The sequence below is a fragment of the Octopus sinensis genome, linkage group LG14, assembly GCF_006345805.1.
Source record: "Octopus sinensis linkage group LG14, ASM634580v1, whole genome shotgun sequence".
In the NCBI taxonomy this organism is placed as follows: domain Eukaryota; kingdom Metazoa; phylum Mollusca; class Cephalopoda; order Octopoda; family Octopodidae; genus Octopus; species Octopus sinensis.
Window position 1 is genome coordinate 59,861,025 of NC_043010.1, and position 22,770 is coordinate 59,883,794.

At 37.6% G+C, this 22,770-nt stretch overlaps 3 protein-coding genes across 6 annotated transcripts in view; all 3 read left to right on the forward strand.

Annotated features, from left to right (window-relative positions):
• The window catches only part of LOC115219120, a 33,087-nt gene extending 18,823 nt beyond the window's left edge, over nucleotides 1–14,264 (forward strand). The window contains exons 6-9 of the mRNA XM_029789195.2: nucleotides 10,867–10,933; nucleotides 12,303–12,456; nucleotides 12,625–13,535; nucleotides 13,848–14,264. Of these exons, the coding sequence (XP_029645055.2) occupies nucleotides 10,867–10,933; nucleotides 12,303–12,456; nucleotides 12,625–12,743 (340 nt within the window). The 3' untranslated portion in view covers nucleotides 12,744–13,535; nucleotides 13,848–14,264. The remainder of the gene's footprint in view (nucleotides 1–10,866; nucleotides 10,934–12,302; nucleotides 12,457–12,624; nucleotides 13,536–13,847) is intronic.
• The window catches only part of LOC115219405 (protocadherin-19-like), a 273,644-nt gene that overhangs the window by 62,480 nt on the left and 188,394 nt on the right, over nucleotides 1–22,770 (forward strand). The window lies entirely within an intron of this gene.
• On the forward strand, nucleotides 1,968–10,214 carry LOC115219119 (protocadherin gamma-B6-like). 2 transcript variants are annotated; one of them, XM_029789194.2, is made up of 2 exons: nucleotides 1,968–2,882; nucleotides 8,580–10,214. In XM_029789194.2, the coding sequence occupies exon 2, from the start codon at nucleotides 8,608–8,610 to the stop codon at nucleotides 9,940–9,942; it is 1,335 nt and encodes a 444-aa protein (XP_029645054.1). In that variant the 5' UTR covers nucleotides 1,968–2,882; nucleotides 8,580–8,607; the 3' UTR covers nucleotides 9,943–10,214. The 2 variants fall into 2 exon arrangements, with proteins under 2 accessions (XP_029645054.1, XP_036365201.1); XM_036509308.1 differs by lacking the exon at nucleotides 1,968–2,882 and adding an exon at nucleotides 6,425–6,661.

Consider the following 22,770-nt stretch of genomic DNA (forward strand, 5'->3'; position numbering starts at 1 on the left):
CATATATCTGATAAAAATTTCCTTTTAGAATTTTGTATCATGTGGTTAGTATGTGATTTACTTGAAGACACTTTGTATAACCCAACACCATAGGCAGTAAATTGGTCAGAATGTGGCCATAGATATATAGCTTGGCAGTAGATTGGTGCAGTGGGGAATATGTATCTCTTAAATGACTTGTGTTAATTACTTTCACCTCTTTATGTTAAAGCATGACTTACTTTATTTGTTAGTGGATGATATAAGCATCCTAGAATTGCTAGAATCAGCAGATAGAATACCCTGTTGTATCTATTCTCATTTCTTAACTTTTTATTCCAAATTTTAGTGAGGACTACTTTGCCTTCTATCTTTGTGGGATTGACAAAAGATGTACAATTATGAGCATTGAACTGAGAGAAGCATTTGTGCATCATTTGTGGTTCCTTGCTATATTTGTTCTAACTATTTACCCTCTCACTTCATCTATGGGCTGCTTGGATAGAAGACTTAATCTGTTGCTCTGTTTAGCACCAGCAACTGGTCGTTGGGTGCTTTGAGCAGTGAAGGCCACTATTTGGCTCAGGTCTCTAATTTGAGGATAATCAACCCCGTTCTTCTCTCCTTCTTTTGTATCAGTCTTAAATCATAAATCCGCTCCTTTGATATTCTTAAGAGTATTTTGCAAATATTTACATCTAAAACTTGTGTATATATTACATATATGCACACGAAGTGGCACTTCCAAATTCCACATATCACCCCCTTCGTCTCTCCCACTAATCCTCTCCTAATACTGTTACATATTTTTCTTTCTACCATTCAGAGTGTTCTCTGCACCCATACGTAAGGATTATAGTTCTTTCTCCTATTATCCTTGTCCCCTCACAAACCAGATTACATACGATCTCAGCTCTCACCTCTCCTGCAACACCCTTCAACTTAACCCAATCTTTACAGATGTTGGATTCCTTCCCTTAACCGTCTCCCATTTTACCTATCTCTTTCAAACCCCCACCTCCTCATGCTCCTAATTTCTCTGTCCCCACCCACTTACACTCATCTCATACCCTGAACTACCTCCTGGACGCCTCATTACCTACCAATGATTCCTTCCCATTCTCATCACTATGTTAATTACCAAGCAGCTCCTTTACAATGCCCCACGTTCTCTCATACCTTAACCCTTATCTCCTGCCATAAAGGCCTCGTCCTTGGGTTTGCCAATCTCATAAGACAAATACAGAACTTGCTCGTACCAATGGCACTAAAAACACACCCAGTGTATGATGTAAAATGGTTGGTGTTAGGAAATGCATCCAGCGATAGAAAAGCTGAGGGCTGGAATACGATGCAGTCTTTTGCCCCATCAGTCCCTGGCAATGTGGAACATGGACATTAATTGATGGTTATTATGGTGCCCTGTAGCTTTCTATAGATGCAACAACATTACAATGAGTTATTCATTAACCTTGTCAATCATGAATGATTTCTTTAAGTGTTTCTGGTTGCTATTATATTTTACAGCAGAAATACAGTCAACCGATTGAGGTGACATCTTATGGAGACAACAGACCATCCTCTAACTATCCCACTGACACACTGACCAGTCGTAAGAGCAGTGGACAGTGCTGGAGTGAGCGGTCAAGTAGACAGTATGAAGAAATACCAGCAATGTCAGGTAAGACAACAATCCATTCTCATTTAATATTACAGTAATTCATTACTAATTATTGTACTAATTATTGCTGTAGACTGAGATGTAATTAGTTCTGTCTGTGTGTCCGTAGAGTATTTCTGATGATGGTGATTGTTTCAGACATTGCTACATTAAAACAATGTTTTGCAGGGATCTATGGTAGCCAACAGGATACACCAGTGAACCCCGAAAGACAACAGTATCAAGACAGATATGTGAAACCTCCAGAGAGACAGTTACCTTCAACACCAGATGTCATTACTAACTGACCACTGGTCATTTACTAACATGATTTCAAATATGACACTCTTCCTACACACATAAATATCATAACTTCTCACTTTACCTTACAGTTGCAATATCATATACCAACCTATTACAGAATATATAGACACTAACAATGAAGTCAGCAACATTTTAATATTTATAAACACAAAGAATTTCACATATATTATTTCAGCCAATATTTTCTCTAATATTCTGAGTTATGTGCTCTTGATGAATTTTCTCAAATATCTCTAAAATTAAATTAGAATATATTTAAAATATATTTCTCTATTTTTTACAACAGAGTTTTTTAAATCTAAGACTTAGGAAATTATATTTAAAAATGATACCAAAATAAACCTGCCTGAAAATTAGAATATCCCTTCTCTATTTGTTCCTGCATCCTCCATTATAGGTTGGGTGTATATTTAGGTCAGACACATCTTAACCAGAACTGTTCTATATTAACATCATTTGTTAGTAATATATTTACCAATATCAGTGATGTTTTGTTAATATGAGATCCGTATGAAACACTGAATATATATATATATCTATGCCAGTCTCTCTCTCTCTCTCTACATCAGACATGTTGGTGTTATATGGACTTCTTATGGCTGACTGTTAGTGGAGCTGATATTGTTTGTTCTCTCCCTTCCTTTCCCTCTTCTTTGTGATGCTGGAGCAAGCATCACCCATCTTTCTCTCTCACCCCCTCTCTCATTTACATGCACACACACACACACATTATACACCACACATCCACAAAGGAAGACTGAGAGGGAACTGCTGGTTCCCACTGACTCACCACCAACACTATTCCATCAACATGAAGCCATTGTCACACCATAGCAGCAGTGACACAGACAACCATTAACAACAGAACATTGGGACCAAGTCACACTTTATACAACAAAGGATTTTACACACAATGAAGGTAAGTCTATCAATGTTCATTTTGTATTATTAAGATATTTGACTGATGATTGTTGTAGAAACTTTCTTCAGCCATCTTTTACTATAGAATATAACAAATAGAAATTATGTCAGTAGACATTTAAATATGGTCTTTGCCAGTTACACGCTTTCTCTTGATATTTATATGTTCATGATTGATATTTTGCTGTTAGGAAGTGTTAAATAATATTTAATTATGGTTATTTTTCAAGTGAAATATATTTAAATCCAGTCAGTTTGTTGTCTCTTATTTGCAGACATCTTCATAATTATTATCAGTATTGATAATGTATAATATATAACCAGAAGATGTTCTTTATTGTGTGTATTTAAACAAAATTTGAGTGTTTCTTGTGAAGGATGTTTTGAGAGAGTCAAGTATCATTATTGTGTTTATATGTAAGAATGGGTTATATTAATATAAAATATTAAAGTGAAACTGGGAGAAGAGTTGACAAGATGGTGGTTTAGTGTCAACATAAATAATCAATATTGTGTTGTGGTATTACTTAAGTCTTTCTAAATTCTAAGTTTATTGGTTTTAATCTATTTGTTGCATTGATACCAAAACATTGTCGTCTTTGGTCTTGTTTAATGAATGTCTTTTAATTAAATGTGGTGTTGATGGAGGAGGTTTTCTGTCACTAGATATTTCTGTAAAAATTTATTGACTAAGAGAACTGTATTTACTTTGAATTACACTATTGTCTTCATAATACAATAATTGTATTTTTATAACTCATTTGTGTATGAAAGAGAATTTCATCATCATCATTGAATGTTCATTATCCATGCTGACATGGATTGGACCGTTTGATGGGAACCAGTGCCTCCAAGGATGACACGGAGCTCCAGTGTCCGCTTTGGTATGGTTTTTGCAGTTGGATGCCCTTCCTAACCCCCAACCACTTTATAGCATGGGCTGAGTGTGCTTTACATGCCACATGCACTGCTGGGGTCACAATGCAGTTTGCAGCTTGAAATGGAGGGAAGGGGAGAGAGAGAGAGAAGGATAAAGAAGGGAAAATGATGTGTAGGAGCTGTAAAACATAGTGGTGATAAGGGATTTGGGTTACCCCACAAGGCACAAGCTGGTAGAAGTGTGTGTGTGTGTGTAGGTAATTTATAAGATCGTTTGGGAAGGTGAATGAAGGGTAGGGCAGACTGCCAAAATGAGTAGGGCTGAAGGGAGGAGGAGACAAGAGTTGTGAGTTCAGGATGATTGGGGGATGCAGATGAGTGGGGAGAAAAGGGCGTAGCAAGTGTAGTAATGATGCTACAGTTGCTGATGGTGGGGTGGACAAGGGGGTGGAGGAAGAGATAAATGTAGCATGTGAGGGGAGGGAATTTCTGAAACAGACTGAGTCTCCAAAATATAGCACTTCAAGGACTCAGTCCCAGTGAGGAAGGTGAGTACTTTTGAGAACCTTATATTATGAGAGATCCCGGTCCTTTGTCATCTCATCCATGAGGTGCCAAGTGCTGAGGTCAGCTTCCACCACTTCATCCCATATCTTCCTGAGTGTTCCTCTTCTGAGGGTTCCACACCCCATTAAGCAAGCAGCTGTTCTCATTCACTTGCATCCTGTGACCACACCTTGTGATGGACTCATCTGAATGGAGGTCTTGTGAGCTGGGTTTGGTATTCAGTAATCAAAATGATGAATAGTACAAGCTGTACTGTGGATCCCTACTGGTTGGGATTGGCTGTTTAACCACATTGAAGGTTCATGATGATGATGATGAGGATGCTGGTATGGGTTGGACACTTTGATAGAGGCTGTCAAGTTAGTGGACTGTCATGTGTACACTGGAATGGTTCCTGTGGCTAGATACCCGTCCTAATGTCAACCACTGCACAGAGTGAACTGGGTGGACATTTTGTGGCACCAGCACTTGTGATGTCTGTCTGATTACTTGCGAAACTGGAGCCCCTAAGTGACGCCTGTAACTGAGAGAGAGTAGAAGAGAGAGTGGGAAAGGTAGATGAGGGATGGTAAGAGGAGAGAATGGGGAATGTAGCAAGGAACAGGAGAGGGGGAAAGGGTTGGTGACAAGGTCGAGAAAAATGGAGGGATTGAGTTGAAGAGCTGATCAGGTGGGTTGTGTGAGGAGGAGGAGGAGGAGTTGAAGGCTAGGGAACACAAGGGCTGAGGGAAAGGGAACAGTAGATTAGGGTGGAGTGGAATCCTGAGAGAATCATGGAAAGAAAGCGGGGTATGGTGGTGGGGTAGGTGAAGGGATTGGGGTGATGAGAAAGGTTGTTGCGGAGGCATGAAGAAGGCCCTGGAGGAAGAGCTGGGTGTGGATGCTGCAAAAGTACAGTAGATGGAGAGATAGTGGAAAGGACAAGGGGAAGAGAGGGTACAGAAAGGGAAAGAAATGCTAGTGGGCATTATAGGGATACAGGGGTGGTTAATGAGACAACTATAAGTTTGGGGTAACAATAGAGGTAACTTGGGAAGGAGTGCTCTGTGAGCAATGAAGAGGTGGGAATCATGGAAGGGAAGTTTAAGGTCACATGGGGTAAGGCTGGCTTGACGGAGAGCACTATATACATGTCTTTGTTATTGGCTTTTAATCCTTATACTTGTGTTTGGGTACATTGTTCCATGGAGGGGTGGATCTTCTACATCATCACATCTTGCTCGTCATCTCTGTGAAGTTGAAGCTCCTGAGATCAACCTTCACTACTTCATCCTATCTTCTTAGGCTTCCCTCTTCCACAAGCTCCATCTACATTAAATGATCAATACTTCTTCAAACAGCTGTCCTCCTCCATATGCTGCACCAGAACAGTCTTCTTTCTGGCACACGACATTCAATTCCTCATATGCTCAGTCAACATTTTCGTATTATGTCACTCATGCACACTTACATGCTGGTTCATTTCTTTCCACTTTTCTCAAGTCCTTTACATTCGAGGCCCAGGTCCCTCTGCCATGCAGTATCACAGTTCTAACACGAGTATCAAACAATCTCCCCTTCCGTCTTAGGGAAAGCTTTTTATTGCCAGCAGCAGTAGTAATACCAATTTTCCAACCTGTACTTACTCTGGCTACCCTACTTTCAGTGCAACCATCTTCCCCGATAATTATGTCTCCTCTGTAACAAAAGCTATTCTCTACTTCCTGTGAATTGAAGAGAATCTATTTCTTGTGTTCTCATACTACAACCGTTTCTGTGCTCGTGTCACATACACAGTCTGCTTTGTTAGTCTGCCTGTGATTCCACTGCACCACTTGTGCAGCTGTAAATTACATTGGACGCAGCATATGGCATTTATGACTATTCTTTTTCTGCATTTTAACCAAGGCCATTTACAATGTCTGGATCCTGTCTTCTTTCTTTCTTACTAAAACCTTAGTCTTGACTAAGTTTACCTTAATTTTTAGGTTTAGCTTCCATGCCTGGAATTTCTTCTCTAATTCCTCTGTAGATTCAACTATGAGAAATGGATTATCAACAAATGCAAATTTCCATGGATATCTAATCTTAAATTTCTTTGTGATGGCTTCATGTTCTGTGATGAATAGGAGAACACTGAGATTGAACCTTGATGGATTCCCACTGTTCCTCTAAATTCATTACTGAAATCGTTGTAGACTCTTATTTTACTGCATCTTTGTACATAGCTTGCACAGACTTCACAAGCCAATCATCAATGCTTAGTAACCACCAAATTAGTGAACATGGTACCCTGTCAAATACCTTCTCTAAATCAGCAATTGTCAGGAAAAGCAGTTGACTCTTTGCAAAGTAGTTCTCCTACAGTTGCATCTCTTCTAGGTATATTCTGTTATGGCTCAATTATGTTATGACACACTGCAACCTTCATAGTCTTTTTTTATTCCCCTGTAATTTTCTCTCCCTAAGGCTGTGATTCCCAACGTGGCGCATGGTAATATTTTGGTGAGGCATGTGTAGGGTTATGTTGAACTTTATACCTTTTGTACTCAATGTTTAGCATCTCAATAGAGAAAGAGGGACAATTTGAGAATGAATTATTTAAAAAAAAAAATCTTTACATCCCTTCTGTAGATAAGGTGTACTAAATTTTTGACACTTTAGAGACATCAAGGTCATGTCATTTTCATCAGCTCTATTTATAAGAAATGATGTCTCTAAAGTGGGAATAAAATTGTTTCCTTCAACATAGTGGTATGTGAAAACAACGTAGGTAAACTCGTATGTGTGTCTCCCAGACATTTTTTTACATCTGTTGCACTATTCTTTTTTTTTTTTGTTTCCAGGTAATATTGTAAACATTAACCAAATTTTGAATAACAAAAATTAAATATCACAAAGGGGGCATCAGGATTTTAGAAGCCAAAAATCAGTTGGGAACCACTGCTCTAAGGCATCTCCTTTGTTTTTCTATCAGTTCACTGTGATACCGTTATGTAAGTCATTGTATAACCTGATTTCCTATCCAAGTGGTAATCCTATCTAGCTTACTTTACCAGATCTCTTGAACATCTCTACATCTGTCCTTGATAAATCTACAACTTGCTTTCTCTTCGTGCTCTTTATTTCTTTACCATTGCTGTCAACTTGAATTGCTGGTCCTCTGTAGGCTGAACATGAAGTAGCCCCCCCCCCATTCTCCACATTCGACAACCTCTCCTAATAGCACTCCCTTGTCTCTTATCTTCCATGGCAATGGCTAGTGTGCCTTCATCATTCCAAATTTACTTCTCACCAATGGTATCTGAGTTCTCTTTCACTCACATTGTCTTACAATCCTGGACACTTAATGTTGCTGATCCCTTATGTTGCAGAACATGTGCAAATTTCTTCTTTTCTGCCCTACCCTTAGCTGAGTACACCTGTTTGCCTAGCTACCCTTCATGCTGTTTGATAATGCTCCCTACAACCACCTTCCTTCTGGGTTTTCCAAGCCTGTCTCTTTGTCTTTTATATCATTCTGCCTTCATGTCACCGTCAGTTTCACTGGGAGTCACTCAGATCCCATGGCCCTTGCAGATTATTTTGCTGTAATTCTCAGTAGTCAATCTATGCTGCAGGTGTTTCAATCTTTCTCCCTACAGTCATGGATCTTTTAACTTCCATGCCTAGCTTCTCCATATCATCTCCTGTTTCTGTGTCTACTTAACTCTGATGTCTCTAGACACTCATCCTTTATCAGGAAAAGTTTGGATTATTTACAATGGTCCTTCTCTCTTATTTCCTGGTAAGAATGAAATCTAACTTGAGTGATTAATAGATTGTACATGATGAGGTGGTTGGCTGTGTTTTTTTTCACTCAGTTACATCACAGCACTCCAATATCTATCCAAATCAGTTAAAAAGACAAATACTTCATATTTCATATAAAACATTCTTACAAACAACAAGTATCGCTCCTTGGAATTCTGTGACATTCTGCTTAAAATATTGCATTTTAAAGTTTAATTAATGAAGCAAAGATGGAAATAAGAAATCTCATCTTCCTGTAAATTATACAACGATAATGAACTCAATACTGCTTCGTTACACATTTTATAAATATAATAATTGGGTATTATTGTGATTAATGAAGGTAAAGCAGGAAAGAATGAAAACATTTAATATAATAAAAAGATGTTTATTTTGCTGTGGTTAATAGAATAAATATTATAAATCTGTTATTTGTTTCTGTAATGTGACTGGCAGTTGTGTACCTTTATATTTTCAGATCAATTGACTGGTATTAAACTCAACAAATGAAGATGGTCTTAATAGCGATATGGATATTACAGTCTCTGCTTCACTGTTCTGTCTCTAAAGACATTGTTTACCATGTGAAAGAAGAGAACAGTCCTGTTATCAACATAGGAGACATTACTGCTGATTCCCAGTTAAAGGACACTGCATTATTATCGTTCAGTCAGTTGCAACAGAAGGGAACACAGCTGTTTAATGTGACCACCACTGGGAAGATATACACCACACAAACACTGGATGCTGAGTCTCTGTGTACTTTTGAGAAAGAATGCTTTCACACAATTAAGGTAGCCGTTCATAAAGCAGGTAAATTTATAAAGATATTGAAAATTAAGGTGATTATAGAAGACATCAATGACCATCAACCAGAGTTTCCTGTGGAACAAATTAAGATGGAATTTGATGAAAGTCATGGAAAAGGTACAAAACAATCGATTCCCAATGCCATTGACAAAGATGTTGGATTACAGAACAGATTAGTGAATTACGAATTGAAGGGAAATAACCAACAGTTTTCTTTGTCCACATTTCAGATAGCAGATAGTTTGCTGTCATTAGAAATCGTTTTAGAAGAAAAGTTAGATAGGGAGACGAAAGACAGATATGATATAGAAGTGATTGCTAAGGATGGAAGCAATCCACCCAAACAGGGTGTCTTAAATGTGCACATAACTGTGAAAGATGAAAACGATAACAGACCAATTTTCTCTGATAAAACATACAATGTCTCTATACAAAGTAACCATCAAAGGAATATACCGGTTATTGTCATGTTGGCAAAAGACTCTGATATTGGAGAAAATGGTAAAGTTTCATATTATATCAGTTCCTTAACATCTAAAGACTCAATGAACAACTTTAGGATAGAGCAGCAATCAGGGGAAATATTCCAGTCTAAACATTCTAATTTAGAAAAGAAGAAATCATTTAAATTATATATTGAAGCCAGAGATGGGGGCAGCCCTCCTCTCAGTTCCATTGCAACTGTTATGGTAAATGTCATCAACCAGCAGAACAATCCCCCAAATATTGATGTGAACTTTATTTCTACACAGAATCACAACACAGCTACCATTCTGGAAGACATCAAAGTTGGTAGTTTCATTGCTTATGTGATGGTCACTGACAATGATGTTGGACACAATGGACAGGTGAACTGTCATATCAAAGATGACACATTCAAACTACAGTCAATGGGATCGAAGGAATATAAAATAGTTCTAAAGAAAGCAGTAGACAGAGAGACACAGGAACATTATCACTTTACTGTGTCGTGTGAAGATAAAGGATTACCTGCTCTGAAACTGATAAAGATCTGTCAATCCAAGTGTTAGATGTGAATGATGTAGAACCACACTTTACGAAAGACACATTCAAGTTCCTTACCTATGAGAATGACAAAGCTAATTTCCCTATTGGCTTTATCAATGCTACAGACCCAGATATTGGTAAGGGAGGTGAATTGTCTTATTCTCTGAGAAATAAACAGCAATATCGTCTGCCATTCCAGATTATCAACTCTGGCTTTATTTCAACAAACCAGTCTTTAGACAGAGAACACAGAGATTTCTATGAGTTTGAGGTTTTGTGAAAGACAATGGAAGCCCATCTCTGAATAACACAGTGAATGTTGAAGTGGAAGTATTGGATAGAAATGATAATACTCCATATTTTACATTTCCTAGTGTTGACCCTTTCACTCTTAATGTCCACTATCATCCGCAAAGTAAGAACGACATCACAGTTCTGAAAGCATCTGATATAGACAGTCACATGAATGCTTTTCTCAGGTACGAAATCGTTTCAGGTAACGAGAGACAGTTATTTAAACTGGATTCGTTCACTGGTGTGTTATCTTACTCTCGCACAGTTTACCAAAATGATGCCGGATCATATGAGCTTGAGTTTGTTGTGAAAGACAGTGGTACTCCAGTTCTGTCAGCAACAACTAGTGTGTCTTTGACACTGACTGTTAGTAACAAGACGTCACCAATGTTCACAGCTGTGCACCTACCAAGTGATAACACAATAGATGCGACATTGTTGATTATCATTGTAGTAGCAGCTGTGATAGTATCTATAGCTATTGTGGTTTCTATAACCCTGTGTATTGTGAGATGTAACAATGTGAGAAATAGCTCATCTGAAAGAACAGCAGAAGAGAAACAGGCATACCAATGTCGCAATGAGATGAGACAGTTGATCTATCAAGGTAACAACAGTGTACCTGTGATGTCAGACAGATATGGTCATTCGAGGAGTCATTACTATCCCGAAGACTGGAAGACGTCAACAATGAACAGAACACTCCAGAAGTCAACAAGGGTAAGTATTATTTTTAGAAAACTATGAGTGTATTTGACAAAAGTAAAATTAAGTACATGTCAATGGTCTATTAGAATGAGTAAATGATTGATGAGGATGGCTTGAAATATTTGTTACCAGCTCTTTATATTCTGAGTTCAAATCTAGCCGTACCCTACTTGGGTTGTAGATCTGAATGTGTCACCAAGTTTAACATCAACTCTTTCCAGTTTAGAACAATTAGTGGAGGTGATCACTTCCTTTATCCTCTTACTAATTGATAAGGAATCAATAAAAATCTAGGGTCAGTATATTTAAATATACCCTAAATTAGAGATTATAGCCATGTGTCTATAGTAGAAATGAATATGATTTAACCCTTGTAAATATTTGATAATTAATTATTGCTATATGATAAGTAGGGCCTGGAGCTTGAAATGAGAAATCTCCCTGGAATTTAGCTGGATGATGTCAAGAAGAATGGCACTGCCATCATTTCTCTTCAAGTTACTCTTCACATCACTGCTGACATCTGACATAAATATTGCTGTCACATATGAACCATTTCAACTTTATTCCTCTGTTTTCTCCGCAAGATTGCCTATATGAAGGGGGCCAATCTATATGAGCCCTATCAGATTTGAGGCATTCTGTTGTTTTTTTTTCTCATTTTAACGAGTGTCTTGTTGCAGGCAACTTACCCATTTAGCTGAAATCCCTTTAGCCAAACGAATACTCTTGTCACCAATATCTTCTCTTTGACATCATCTTTTGCCATTTGCTGCTTCTTTTCTGACTGGGAATTACTGTCTTCTGGTTATGTTTTCAGTGTCTACCCCCTTCCGGGACAGACATGGTTGGTATCTGCATCTCTGTTGGTGGTAGCAGCCTTCATACTGGGATGACAATGCAAAGTGAAATCCCTGTAGTGAACCTTCTCTACTTGGAGCAAAGGAAGGCATTGTAGGCAACAATCTGCAGGAAAGATAGGATGGGCTTAACAAAGATTCATCAATTTGAACATATTTAGCATTTTTTTTCCAATTTATGGTCACAAATTTGGAAACACAGAAGATATTCCAGAAATTTATTTAGTTAATGATGTTATCAAAACAATGACCTTAAACAAATATTTGGATATATAACATCTTAATAATCCTCAGCACAAACCTGTTTTAAATATTTAAGATAATATTTGCAAAGATAAATGTGTATTTAGTTCAAAGGCTGACCAATTATAGAATCTCTCTCTCTCTCTCTCTCACCTGTCTGCTACAGCACTGAAGTTATTTGACGGCAAAACTGTGATAAATTATTCAATATTAGATATAGCATTGATGGTCGCAAATGATATTTGTGCATTATATCTTGTTACTATTGTATTTTACAGCAGAAATACAGTCAACCGATTGAGGTGACATCTTATGGAGACAACAGACCGTCTTCTAACTATCCCACTGACACATTGACCAGTCGTAAGAGCAGTGGACAGTACTGGAGTGAGCGGTCAAGTAGACAGTATGAAGAAATACCAGCAATGTCAGGTAGGATATCAATCCATTCTCATTTAATATTACAGTAATTCATTACTAATTATTGTATTAATTATTGTTGTAGACTGAGATGTAATTAGTTCTGTCTGTGTGTCCGTAGAGTATTTCTGATGATGGTGATTGTTTCAGACATTGCTACATTAAAACAATGTTTTGCAGGGATCTATGGTAGCCAACAGGATACACCAGTGAACCCCGAAAGACAACAGTATCAAGACAGATATGTGAAACCTCCAGAGAGACAGTTACCTTCAACACCAGATGTCATTACTAACTGACCACTGGTCATTTACTAAATATTGACAACTATATTTCAGACGTGATGCTCCCTACACACTCATACAAACTAATATAAATATAACTTCTCTCTTTGCCAATTTTATACACCAACATATGATACAATATATAGACACTAACGGTGAAGTCAGCAATATTTCAGCCCGCATGTATACACACACACAGAATTTTGCATAATGTTATATATAAGCTAATATTTTCTTTATATTTCCCAAATATCCCTTGAATTAATCTAGAATATATTTCAAATATTGTTATGAAAATATTACATCCAAGAAATTATTGTTTAGAAAAATAAATACTAAAATGAACATGTCTTAACCAGAACTGTTCTATATTAACATCATTTGTTAGTAATATATTTACCAATATCAGTGATGTTTTGTTAATATGAGATCCGTATGAAACACTGAATATATATATATATCTATGCCAGTGTTATATAGTCTTATTATGGCTGACTGTTAGTGGGGCTGATATTCTGTATTCTTTCTTTCTTCTTCTGTGTGAGGGGAAATAGTCTGAGTGAAACTGGAATAAGCATCACCCATCTCTCATACACACACACATGTATATATACTTACACACACATTAAACACCACCCATCCACAAAGGAAGACTGAGAGGGAACTGCTGGTTCCCACTGACTCACCACCAACACTATTCCATCAACATGAAGCCATTGTCACACCATAGCAGCAGTGACACAGACAACCATTAACAACAGAACATTGGGACCAAGTCACAGTTTATAACAAAGGATTTTACATGCTGTAAGTATCAACATTTAGTTTTACTTACCTATTGCTGTTGTTGTTGTTTGTCCCCTTGGTCAGTTCTGGTCAAGTAATTCATGGAAATTTTTCTAATCATCATCACCTCTCTTTCACCAATTTTACCTTATTGTATAACAGTGTCCATCTGACCCTGTCCCCACCATGTGAGAATCCTGCAAAGAATTTCCCCTTGAATTTGAAATGTAGAAAACATTGTGTAGACTAGAAGAGTTATTTTCCTGTTGAAGTTTCTCTGTTTCAAAATATATTAAACTTATTTTAAATGCTTGAATATTGTTTCTATTTCAGGAGGTTCCAGTTCAAACTACCACTCCACCATTTAACAATGTGAAACTCCATTATCAAGAAAACACACAAACCCCACCCCAGAAAGACAGTTTCTTTCAACACTTGATGCAAACTTAATCTGATAATCTTCAATATTAAAATGTTGAGAACTCCTTGCTTAAATTTTTACTGTGTTTTTTTATATGTATTTGTTCAGTTATAACAGATTATGTGATAATTATAATCAGTGTTTCTATGTTGAATATTTCCTTCGTATATTGAACAATCTAGAACAAAAACCAAAGAAAACTGTTTATGGACATTTTTAGAAAAGATTCAATTAGCAAACGATGACAGTTTTTGAAAAATTTCATTTATAAAAAAGACAACAAAATTTGGTTTACGAAAATAAAATTTTAAAAAAATGAATGTTTAAAGTACCAAGACTTGTGGAGTTTGTTTCTATTTCACTTCATTTCTTATTCCATCGCAGAATTAGATCAGACACACGTGACATCTTTTGTCTTCCACTCTTTTTAACCGTTAGCTAGCAATTTATTAATATAGTAACAGCATGGGCTCTATTTTTATTGTAGAGATTAATTTTTGCTGAGCATTTTTGTGTCAGTGTCTTTGCATCAGATGTGTTGGTCTAATATGGATTTATTATGGCTGATATTGTGTGTTCTCCTCACTGATGAGGAACACAGCATCTAATCTGAATGAAGCTGGAGTAAGCATCACCCTTCTATGTTACATCTTTATACGCACACACACACATACACACATTATACACCACCCATCCACAGAGGAAGACTTGAGAGGGAACTGCTGGTTTCCACTGACTCACCACCAACACTATTCCATCAACATGAAGCCATTGTCACACCATAGCAGCAGTGACACAGACAACCATTAACAACAGAACATTGGGACCAAGTCACAGTTTATACAACAAAGGATTTTACACACAATCAATGTAAGTAGTTTTCATTTTAGTTTTACTTTGTGATTCTTTCTCACATCTTTGCTCAGTTTTGGTCTTGTTTCATGTTGAATATTTCTCTGTTGTTTCTTAAATAATGCAAACAACAGAAGCTGGGAGAATCTGGGATGCTGAGACCAAAAAAAATAAATAATATTTTAAAAGATAGAAAATACTGTTAGGACAATTCACAGGAAATTTCTGAGTTGCCAGGAGAAAGCATGCTGTGCTTTTATGTCTCCCTCTGGTGTAAATGAAGTAAGATCATTGTACCAAACATCATTTTGTAAGATTTTGCATCTGATAGGTCTGTGTTGAATTGTTACATGGAGTCCTGCAATTGCTGTGTGTCTATACACACACACACACACAAATTGTGCAATATGTTTTGTTTTTGTAGTTTGTAATTTAACCCCAGCTCAGCCCTGAACCAAACCTGTAATCAGACACGGTCCAGTAGTATTCATTCCATCTTTAGTTCAGCATAGTGTATCTAGGATCTTAATATTTCAATGTTGTCTTCTTGTTCTTAAGGTAGTGTGCAATGATTTGAGGTAAATTTAGCTGCTGTTTCTAACAAGTTGTGGTTCCCTCATTCACTCCATTATAATTATACAGTTATTGTAATAGGGGAAGAGAAATGTTGTAGGTGTCATTTGTAAAGGAGGAAACTGGTCATCAGACCTTCCAATGTTGCCCATCACACCACCACCATTACTTTGTTGTTGTATTCCACAGCCTGCATTTCAGGGTATACACGAGTGGTGGGAGGAGGTGAGATAGTTACCCTCAGGCAGGAGGCATCACCTAAATACTTGCAAAAGAGTGACCTCTGCAAAATGTACCCCAGGTTCGGGTGGTGCCTTTAGAGTAGAAGATGGATTTAGTCTGCAAACTGAAGGACACTAACAGTCCCTGCAAACTGAAGGACACTAACAGTCCCTCAGTCCACACGATTTCTCTCCATCAGATTTCACTTGCAAGACTTTGGTTGACCTGAGACTGTAGTGAAAGACATTTGCTCAAGATATCAAAAAGTGTGAATTTGAAAAGCATCTGCTTCTGAAGAGAGAACTTCTTAATCGCAGTCATGCTTCGAGTTTTGCATTGATGTAGTTTCAGTTAACATCCAGGAGAATATTGCTACAGAATTCCTCAAAAATCTTGTTACTATTGCAATTTAACTTCAGATCTAATTTTTATTTGACAACAGGACTTGCCATAATGGCAGAAATACATCAATCATTGACTTACCTATTACAAGAGAAACAAAACTGGGGCAGAAGACACGAAAAATGTCAGGTAAGAAGTCAAATTACTTCTCGGCGTAATCATTATGATATGATGATTAATTGATATGGAACTGAATGTTAACACCATAGCATCAATAACAACAAATGAGGAGCTTACTTTCAAAATCGGTATAAGTGCATATTTGGTTGATTTCATGATGATCATTAAAACACAATCTGTAAGCTGCTGGCTTCATCATCATCATCATGAAATTTTTTTTCAGTCAAACTGTGATAGAAGCCAGTAGGCAAATCTTAGTCTTCCAATGTGTAAACTGTGGGTATGGAGGTATGGTATCTCCTATGTATATTTCCTATTTAGTATTGGGGAGGTTTCATTTATAAGGATGTACTCCTGTATTTATCCAAGCACCCAAAAGATCCAACACTCAGACAAAACAGGAGTACATCCTTATAAATGAAACCTCCCCAATACTAAATAGGAAATATACATAGGAGATACCATACCTCCATACCCACAGTTTACACAGGTAGAGTAGAATGGTTAGGGGACTGTCAGGTAGATAAATGTATGTGTGTGTGTGTGTGTGTGTGTGTGCACCTTTTTTCTTTTTCTGCATGTAAGCATATAGACATGAAAATAAACAGATCAACAGACAGATATGTACATAGACTACAAGAACAGACACATATGGAGACAGAGATCCACACATATAAAGATGCACATCCATGCATACAAACATGGTACATAGTTACATAACACATGCACACACACACACAAGGAGACAGAGGTGCATACATATACAAACACATGCTCACACACACATACATAGAAAATATACTAACACGGACATGCAAGCACATAAATATGCAGGATACGACACACACATATACATACGTACACATGCATACGTACATGCATGCATGCATGTATAGGCACACACATACGCTTGCGCACAAACAAACAAAAGGGAATGCAGTGTAACTAACAGACAGAGTCAAGACTATTGAAAAGGTTGAAAGATGCAACAAAAATTTTAGGAAAATAAAAATAAGAAACAAGTGGAAATTTTACCAGTGAATGTGTTACATTATAAGGCACAAAAAAAAAATGACTCTCCCCAGACACAAGAGAGTAAAATAGTTTTGCCAGAGGCACAAATCAACCCATGTGATAGGTTATTGATTGATAGCTTTTTAAGATATTGATACAAATGGACATACTTAGATCAGAGAGTTTTCTTTTTAATAATTTTCATATTGGCACAGCCATGCATTTTACTGCCTCAGCTTCTTATTCAAAAGCGATGAGCTTTTCCTATAAATGATGTGAAGTGATTAGTTGAGCTCCCAGCTTCCTTTGGTGGCCATCATCAAAATGAGTGAATTAGAGAATTAGTGTTTATTATTGTGAGGATGGATTCTTTGACTGTCCAGAAAATCATCATTTTATGACCTTCCATTCTGGCATGGATTGGGTGGTTTCACAGGAAATGGCACCAAGGTCTGCTGTCTGTTACAGCATCGCTTCTTTCTACAGAGTGTACTGGGTGCTTTTTATGTGAGGCCACCAAGTAATTTGCAGGACAAGACCCCTGAACTGGGTGTGAGGTGTGGGAGGGTAGTATTGAGGGACAGAAATGGTGTCTTGCATCAGAAGAGAAACATGGTTATCTCAGATGGAGAGAGGGGAAGGGGCAGGGGTCGTACTCCCCAAGTTAGAGGGTGGTGTATATAGTGAAGAGGACCAGGGATTGGAAAGGGCGAGATAAAAGGGTGAGTTCACAAGATTTCAAAAGGGGGTTGGGAGGTGGAAGAGATGTAATGAGTTGGCACTGGTAGAGGGAGGGGACAGTTGTAAGGAAGGGATTAACAGGGGCATTTTGAGTGCAGGTAGGTATGTGAGTTAAGATGGATGGCAGAGGGAGGGGCATGGAGGTGGATTTTACGTAGCTGGGCAGGTCTGCTCAAAGCATAGCAATTTGTCTCAGTCGTTTGTCAATGAGTTTCCAATTCTTTGAACACCTGAATTCTTATGAAATGAAGTGAATGTCGAAGTGGCTGAATATTCCACAGACATATGTACCCTTAAAGCTATTCTCAGACAGAATCAGAATGACACATTGTGGCTATGCTGGACCTTTGAATTACTGGTACATTCCAAAAAAAAAAAAAGGGGAGGAGGGAGAAGAATTGACTCCCCCCCCGTACTGAAAGGATGAAGATCAAAGTTGACTTCACTGACATTTGATCTCAAAGTGCAAAGAACCAGAATTGATCCTACACAGCATCATTCCATCTGGTGCTCCAGCGATTTTGCCAGTTCACCAATTTAGTCTTTATTATTATTATTGTTGTTTTGCTCTAAGTCAGTACCTGATTGAGCAGACCTTCGCTTCGATCAAAGGGATTCCAACTGCAACCATCTCATCTTTTTCTTGTATTCAGAGAACCCAGCATCATGTTGTCAAATGTGTTCTCTTGTAAGATGGTGGAGTTTGATTTGAGGGAGATTTGCCTGCTTCTTCTAGCCAGTCAAGTAACTGTTTGTGTGTATTGATTGGATGTTGGGGTATTGTCACTGTTCAAAAACTAATTACTGTTGGATGGAGTGAGGGCCGGGTTCATTAACACTAAACACTGATTAATGTTATGGTTTACTTTATTGATTTCATTATTTGTTATCAAATAATAACAACGAATGAGTTTCGAGCACTAGGCTGGTCCTGGTTGGGCAGAAATTATGTTCAAAACCATCCTGTTCCTTTACAAGAGTGGAAGCCTACATTATCTTATGTACCTTTTCGTTATTTAAGACAGTAGAGTGTGACTTGAAGGTGATTTAGCTGTTATTTTAAGCACATTAAGTGACTACATAGATGCTCTTTTGTTGGCTCATTATTATCTGGGCAATTCTGTCAAGTCCCAGATCAGCATTAGTTCAGCAGATCCAAAACATAGCAGCAATGACCATTATTTAGAACAGGGTTGAATGTATCTTTCTCATTTTTTTTTCCAATATATATTTTCATTTCAAAATTCTTGGTAAATGTGGAATCTGAGTGGATAGAAGAAGCCAGAAATATACTGGAAAGATCGGTATACTGTTCCTTTATTTAGTTTATCCTAGAAAATTGAAGACAAATTTGACTTTGTTAGGATTCAGCCTCAAAACAGAGGCTAAACCCCACAGTAGTCTCTGTCTGATGCTCTCCAACTTCTGCCGTCCATTGCTTCTATAAGAAACAATACACAATGTTTGTGGGGGTGGAGTCTATCTTCCATTGTTAGTGTTAACTGTTTCTAAACTAAACCAGTTTACTAATTGCTTAAGTCTGACATAGGCGCAGGAGTGGCTGTGTGGTAAGTAGCTTGTCTACCAACCACATGGTTCCGGGTTCAGTCCCACTGCGTGGCACCTTGGGCAAGTGTCTTCTACTATAGCCTTGGGCCGACCAAAGCCTTGTGAGTGGATTTGGTAGATAGAAACTGAAAGAGGCCCGTCGTATATATATATATATATATATATATATATATATATATGCGTGTGTGTGTTTGTGTGTCTGTGTTTGTCCCCTAGCATTGCTTGACAACCGTGCTGGTGTGTTTATGTCCCCGTTATCTAGCGGTTCAGCAAAAGAGACCGATAGAATAAGTACTGGGCTTACAAAAGAATAAGTTCCGGGGTCGAGTTGCTCGATTAAAGGCGGTGCTCCAGCATGGCCGCAGTCAAATGACTGAAACAAGTAAAAGAGAGTAAAGAGTAAAAGAGTGTAGAGAGTACTCTGACATGTGCAAGCTTCAGTTGAAATTAGGGAAAGCTTTGTGAAGAATTAACTGGATTGGAGGTACAAACAAACCCTAAGACCCAGTCTTCAGTGTGGCAATGTTAATAAGCCAGTTTCCTTCAAGCAGTTATTTCTATGAAGGTGATATTTGTTGGCCACAATAACACCACCACCACCACCACCACCACCACCCTGCCATTTGTGACCTTTGGTGAAGTCCAGACATTTAGGCAAGGTTTCTGGTCTGGAAATACCATACATCCTCCCTTTTTTTTCTTCCTTCCTCTCGTTAGTCTTTAAAACCCCTGAAAAGGGTCTCCTGACTTACAAAATTAGAAACAAAACAAAAATACTATTACCATCTAATTAGTCAATTTGTCACCAGTAATTGAATAGTAATTTTTATAAACGTTATAAAGCTGCAAGTCACAGTAATTTATGAACTATTGTTTACATGCAAGCTGTTAATTAATTAGCTAAGATAATTAGCCAATCTGTTTCCTTGAAGGGCACAATCTGTTTTACATTGATAATTGATCTTTCATTAATGTAAATGATTAGCATTCAGTAGCTCAATCAGCTGAACGTGGCTGGGTATTCCATAGACACATGCACCCTTGCCCTACTTCTCGGGGCAAATCAGCAATGTGTGGCGTGGCTGGAGCTCCTCACAGTTCTCATCTAACCTGTTTCACCCACAAGGCTTAGGTTTAACCTTAAACTATTTTTAAAATATTTGATCAAGATGCCATGCTCGGGGAATGAAATGACCAAATCCTTAAGAAAAGGAATCGGTCACTTCGACGCCCCCCACCCCCACCACACACAAGTGCTTCTACCATTATCGTTCTTCGCTCTCCTCATCTCTATCCCCCGGGTTCGCGTGTTTCTGTCTTATTGTCTATCGCCTCCTTTCTCCTATCTCAAAATACCACAGATGTTTTAATTCGAGGAGAGAGAGAGTTGGCTGCCATTTCTAGCCGATCGGGCGACCATGTTGTCTTCCTCGTGTTGCCGCCATTACTCCATCAACCGTGCATGTTGCACACGTGACTGACTGACAGCAGTTCAATGCAACTGGAATTCCGTTTTATTGCATTCCAAACACATTACCAATTCCATCAGATGAATGAAACACCATCACCTCCCCTCCTCCTCCTCTCTTTGCACGCACGCCATCGCACACACACACACACACACACACTGAGAACAGATGCTGCTATTTATATATGCACATATTAATTAATGAATGCTTGTATATGCAAATAAATACATTAAGCTACACATCTACTCTCTGCCCAACGTGCTTATATGCATTTGTGTGTCTATCTATCTATCTATCTATCTATCGATCCACACACACGCAAGCACACCGAGAAATAGACATTTCCTGTGTTGACAATGTGTAACAATATCGTATTTATACTCTACGACGGCAATTTAATAAACTAAATATGTGTATACATAGAGAGAGGGAAAGAGCGATAAATGTGCGTGTGTGTATGTATATATATATATATATATATATATATATATATATATATATATATATATTGTATTTGTGATATTTTACTGTTCTACCTCCATATCTTCGTGAGTTATTTTTGAGTAAACATTATCTGGGAGATTTTTCTTAAAGTAGTGGAAATGGCTAAAAAAACTTTTTGGCTGCTATTTCTAGAAAGTTTAGTATGTGGCAAAGTAATTTATTTTACTAAGCCCTAATTATATAATGTAATATTTTGAATTCGCCTTAAATGGTCCTTTTACATACTGAACACTACTTTGGTGAAATTGATTAATAACTAATTAATTTTACCCTCAATTATTGATATATATATATATATATATATATATATATATATATATATATATATATATTATACACACACAACCGGCCACCCCCATTATGATTATATATAAAAGATGGTCGAGCTGTTTATATATGTCGATATATTTTATATTGTTTATAGAATAACGGTTACACATACATACGTGTATATATATTCGCACACATGTTCTCTCACACGGACACAAAATATATGGAGAAGAATTGATGCAAAATGCATGTGAAAAAAGAAAAAAGCGGTAAAAATGTAGGCAGGAGAGAAAGTGCGTGAGAGAATGAAGAAGCATTAATCTAGGATGTAGAAAAATTCTAGATGAAGATGCTATTTCCTTCCTTCCTTCCGTCTGCCATTCCCTCGTGATGATGCCATTCCGATTTTGTCACCAATTATAATAGTCTCTTTCATTTCCAATCCAGCAATCAACCTCGCTAATCCCAAGTTTTATTTTTTTTTAGTTGTTTTAAGATATATTTTTTTTAGGGGAAATACCAGCCTCCCCACTTTGTGTAATTAAGGGAGTGTGTGTGTGTGCTTCTGTTTTATTTATTTACAAACCCCCCCCCCTCCTCTATTATTACCATTTTCTTTCCTAAAGTGGTTTATTTCTCATTGGATTATCGCAACAGATTATTCGTCTCCAATTTCTGATTTAAAAGCGAAATTAATTATATCAAGTCATTAATTATTTATTATTATTAGATGATGATGATGATGATTATTGCTATATAAACATCAGCCGTTGATACCGTTCTGTCAACATCCAGTTTCTACGTCCGACATGCTAGAAATAGCAGCCAAGTACTCTCATTTTTAACCCGACTGTCTTAAAAGGTCATGTAGTCGAAGATATTTGTGGTGGGGGTTGTGACTGGATTGTCTTGGATTTACGAGACGAGGCCAATTTCCAACCTGACACTAACAGGGATGATGGAGATAACCTAGATTAGTCCATGTCTTCCGCAGATCGCACTCGACGATGTAGATATGCATAAAGACGTGACGGTCACTGTTGGAAGGCTTTTCATGGTCCCTGAGAGTCTAATAGAAGAAAGTAAAAATCGAATAGGA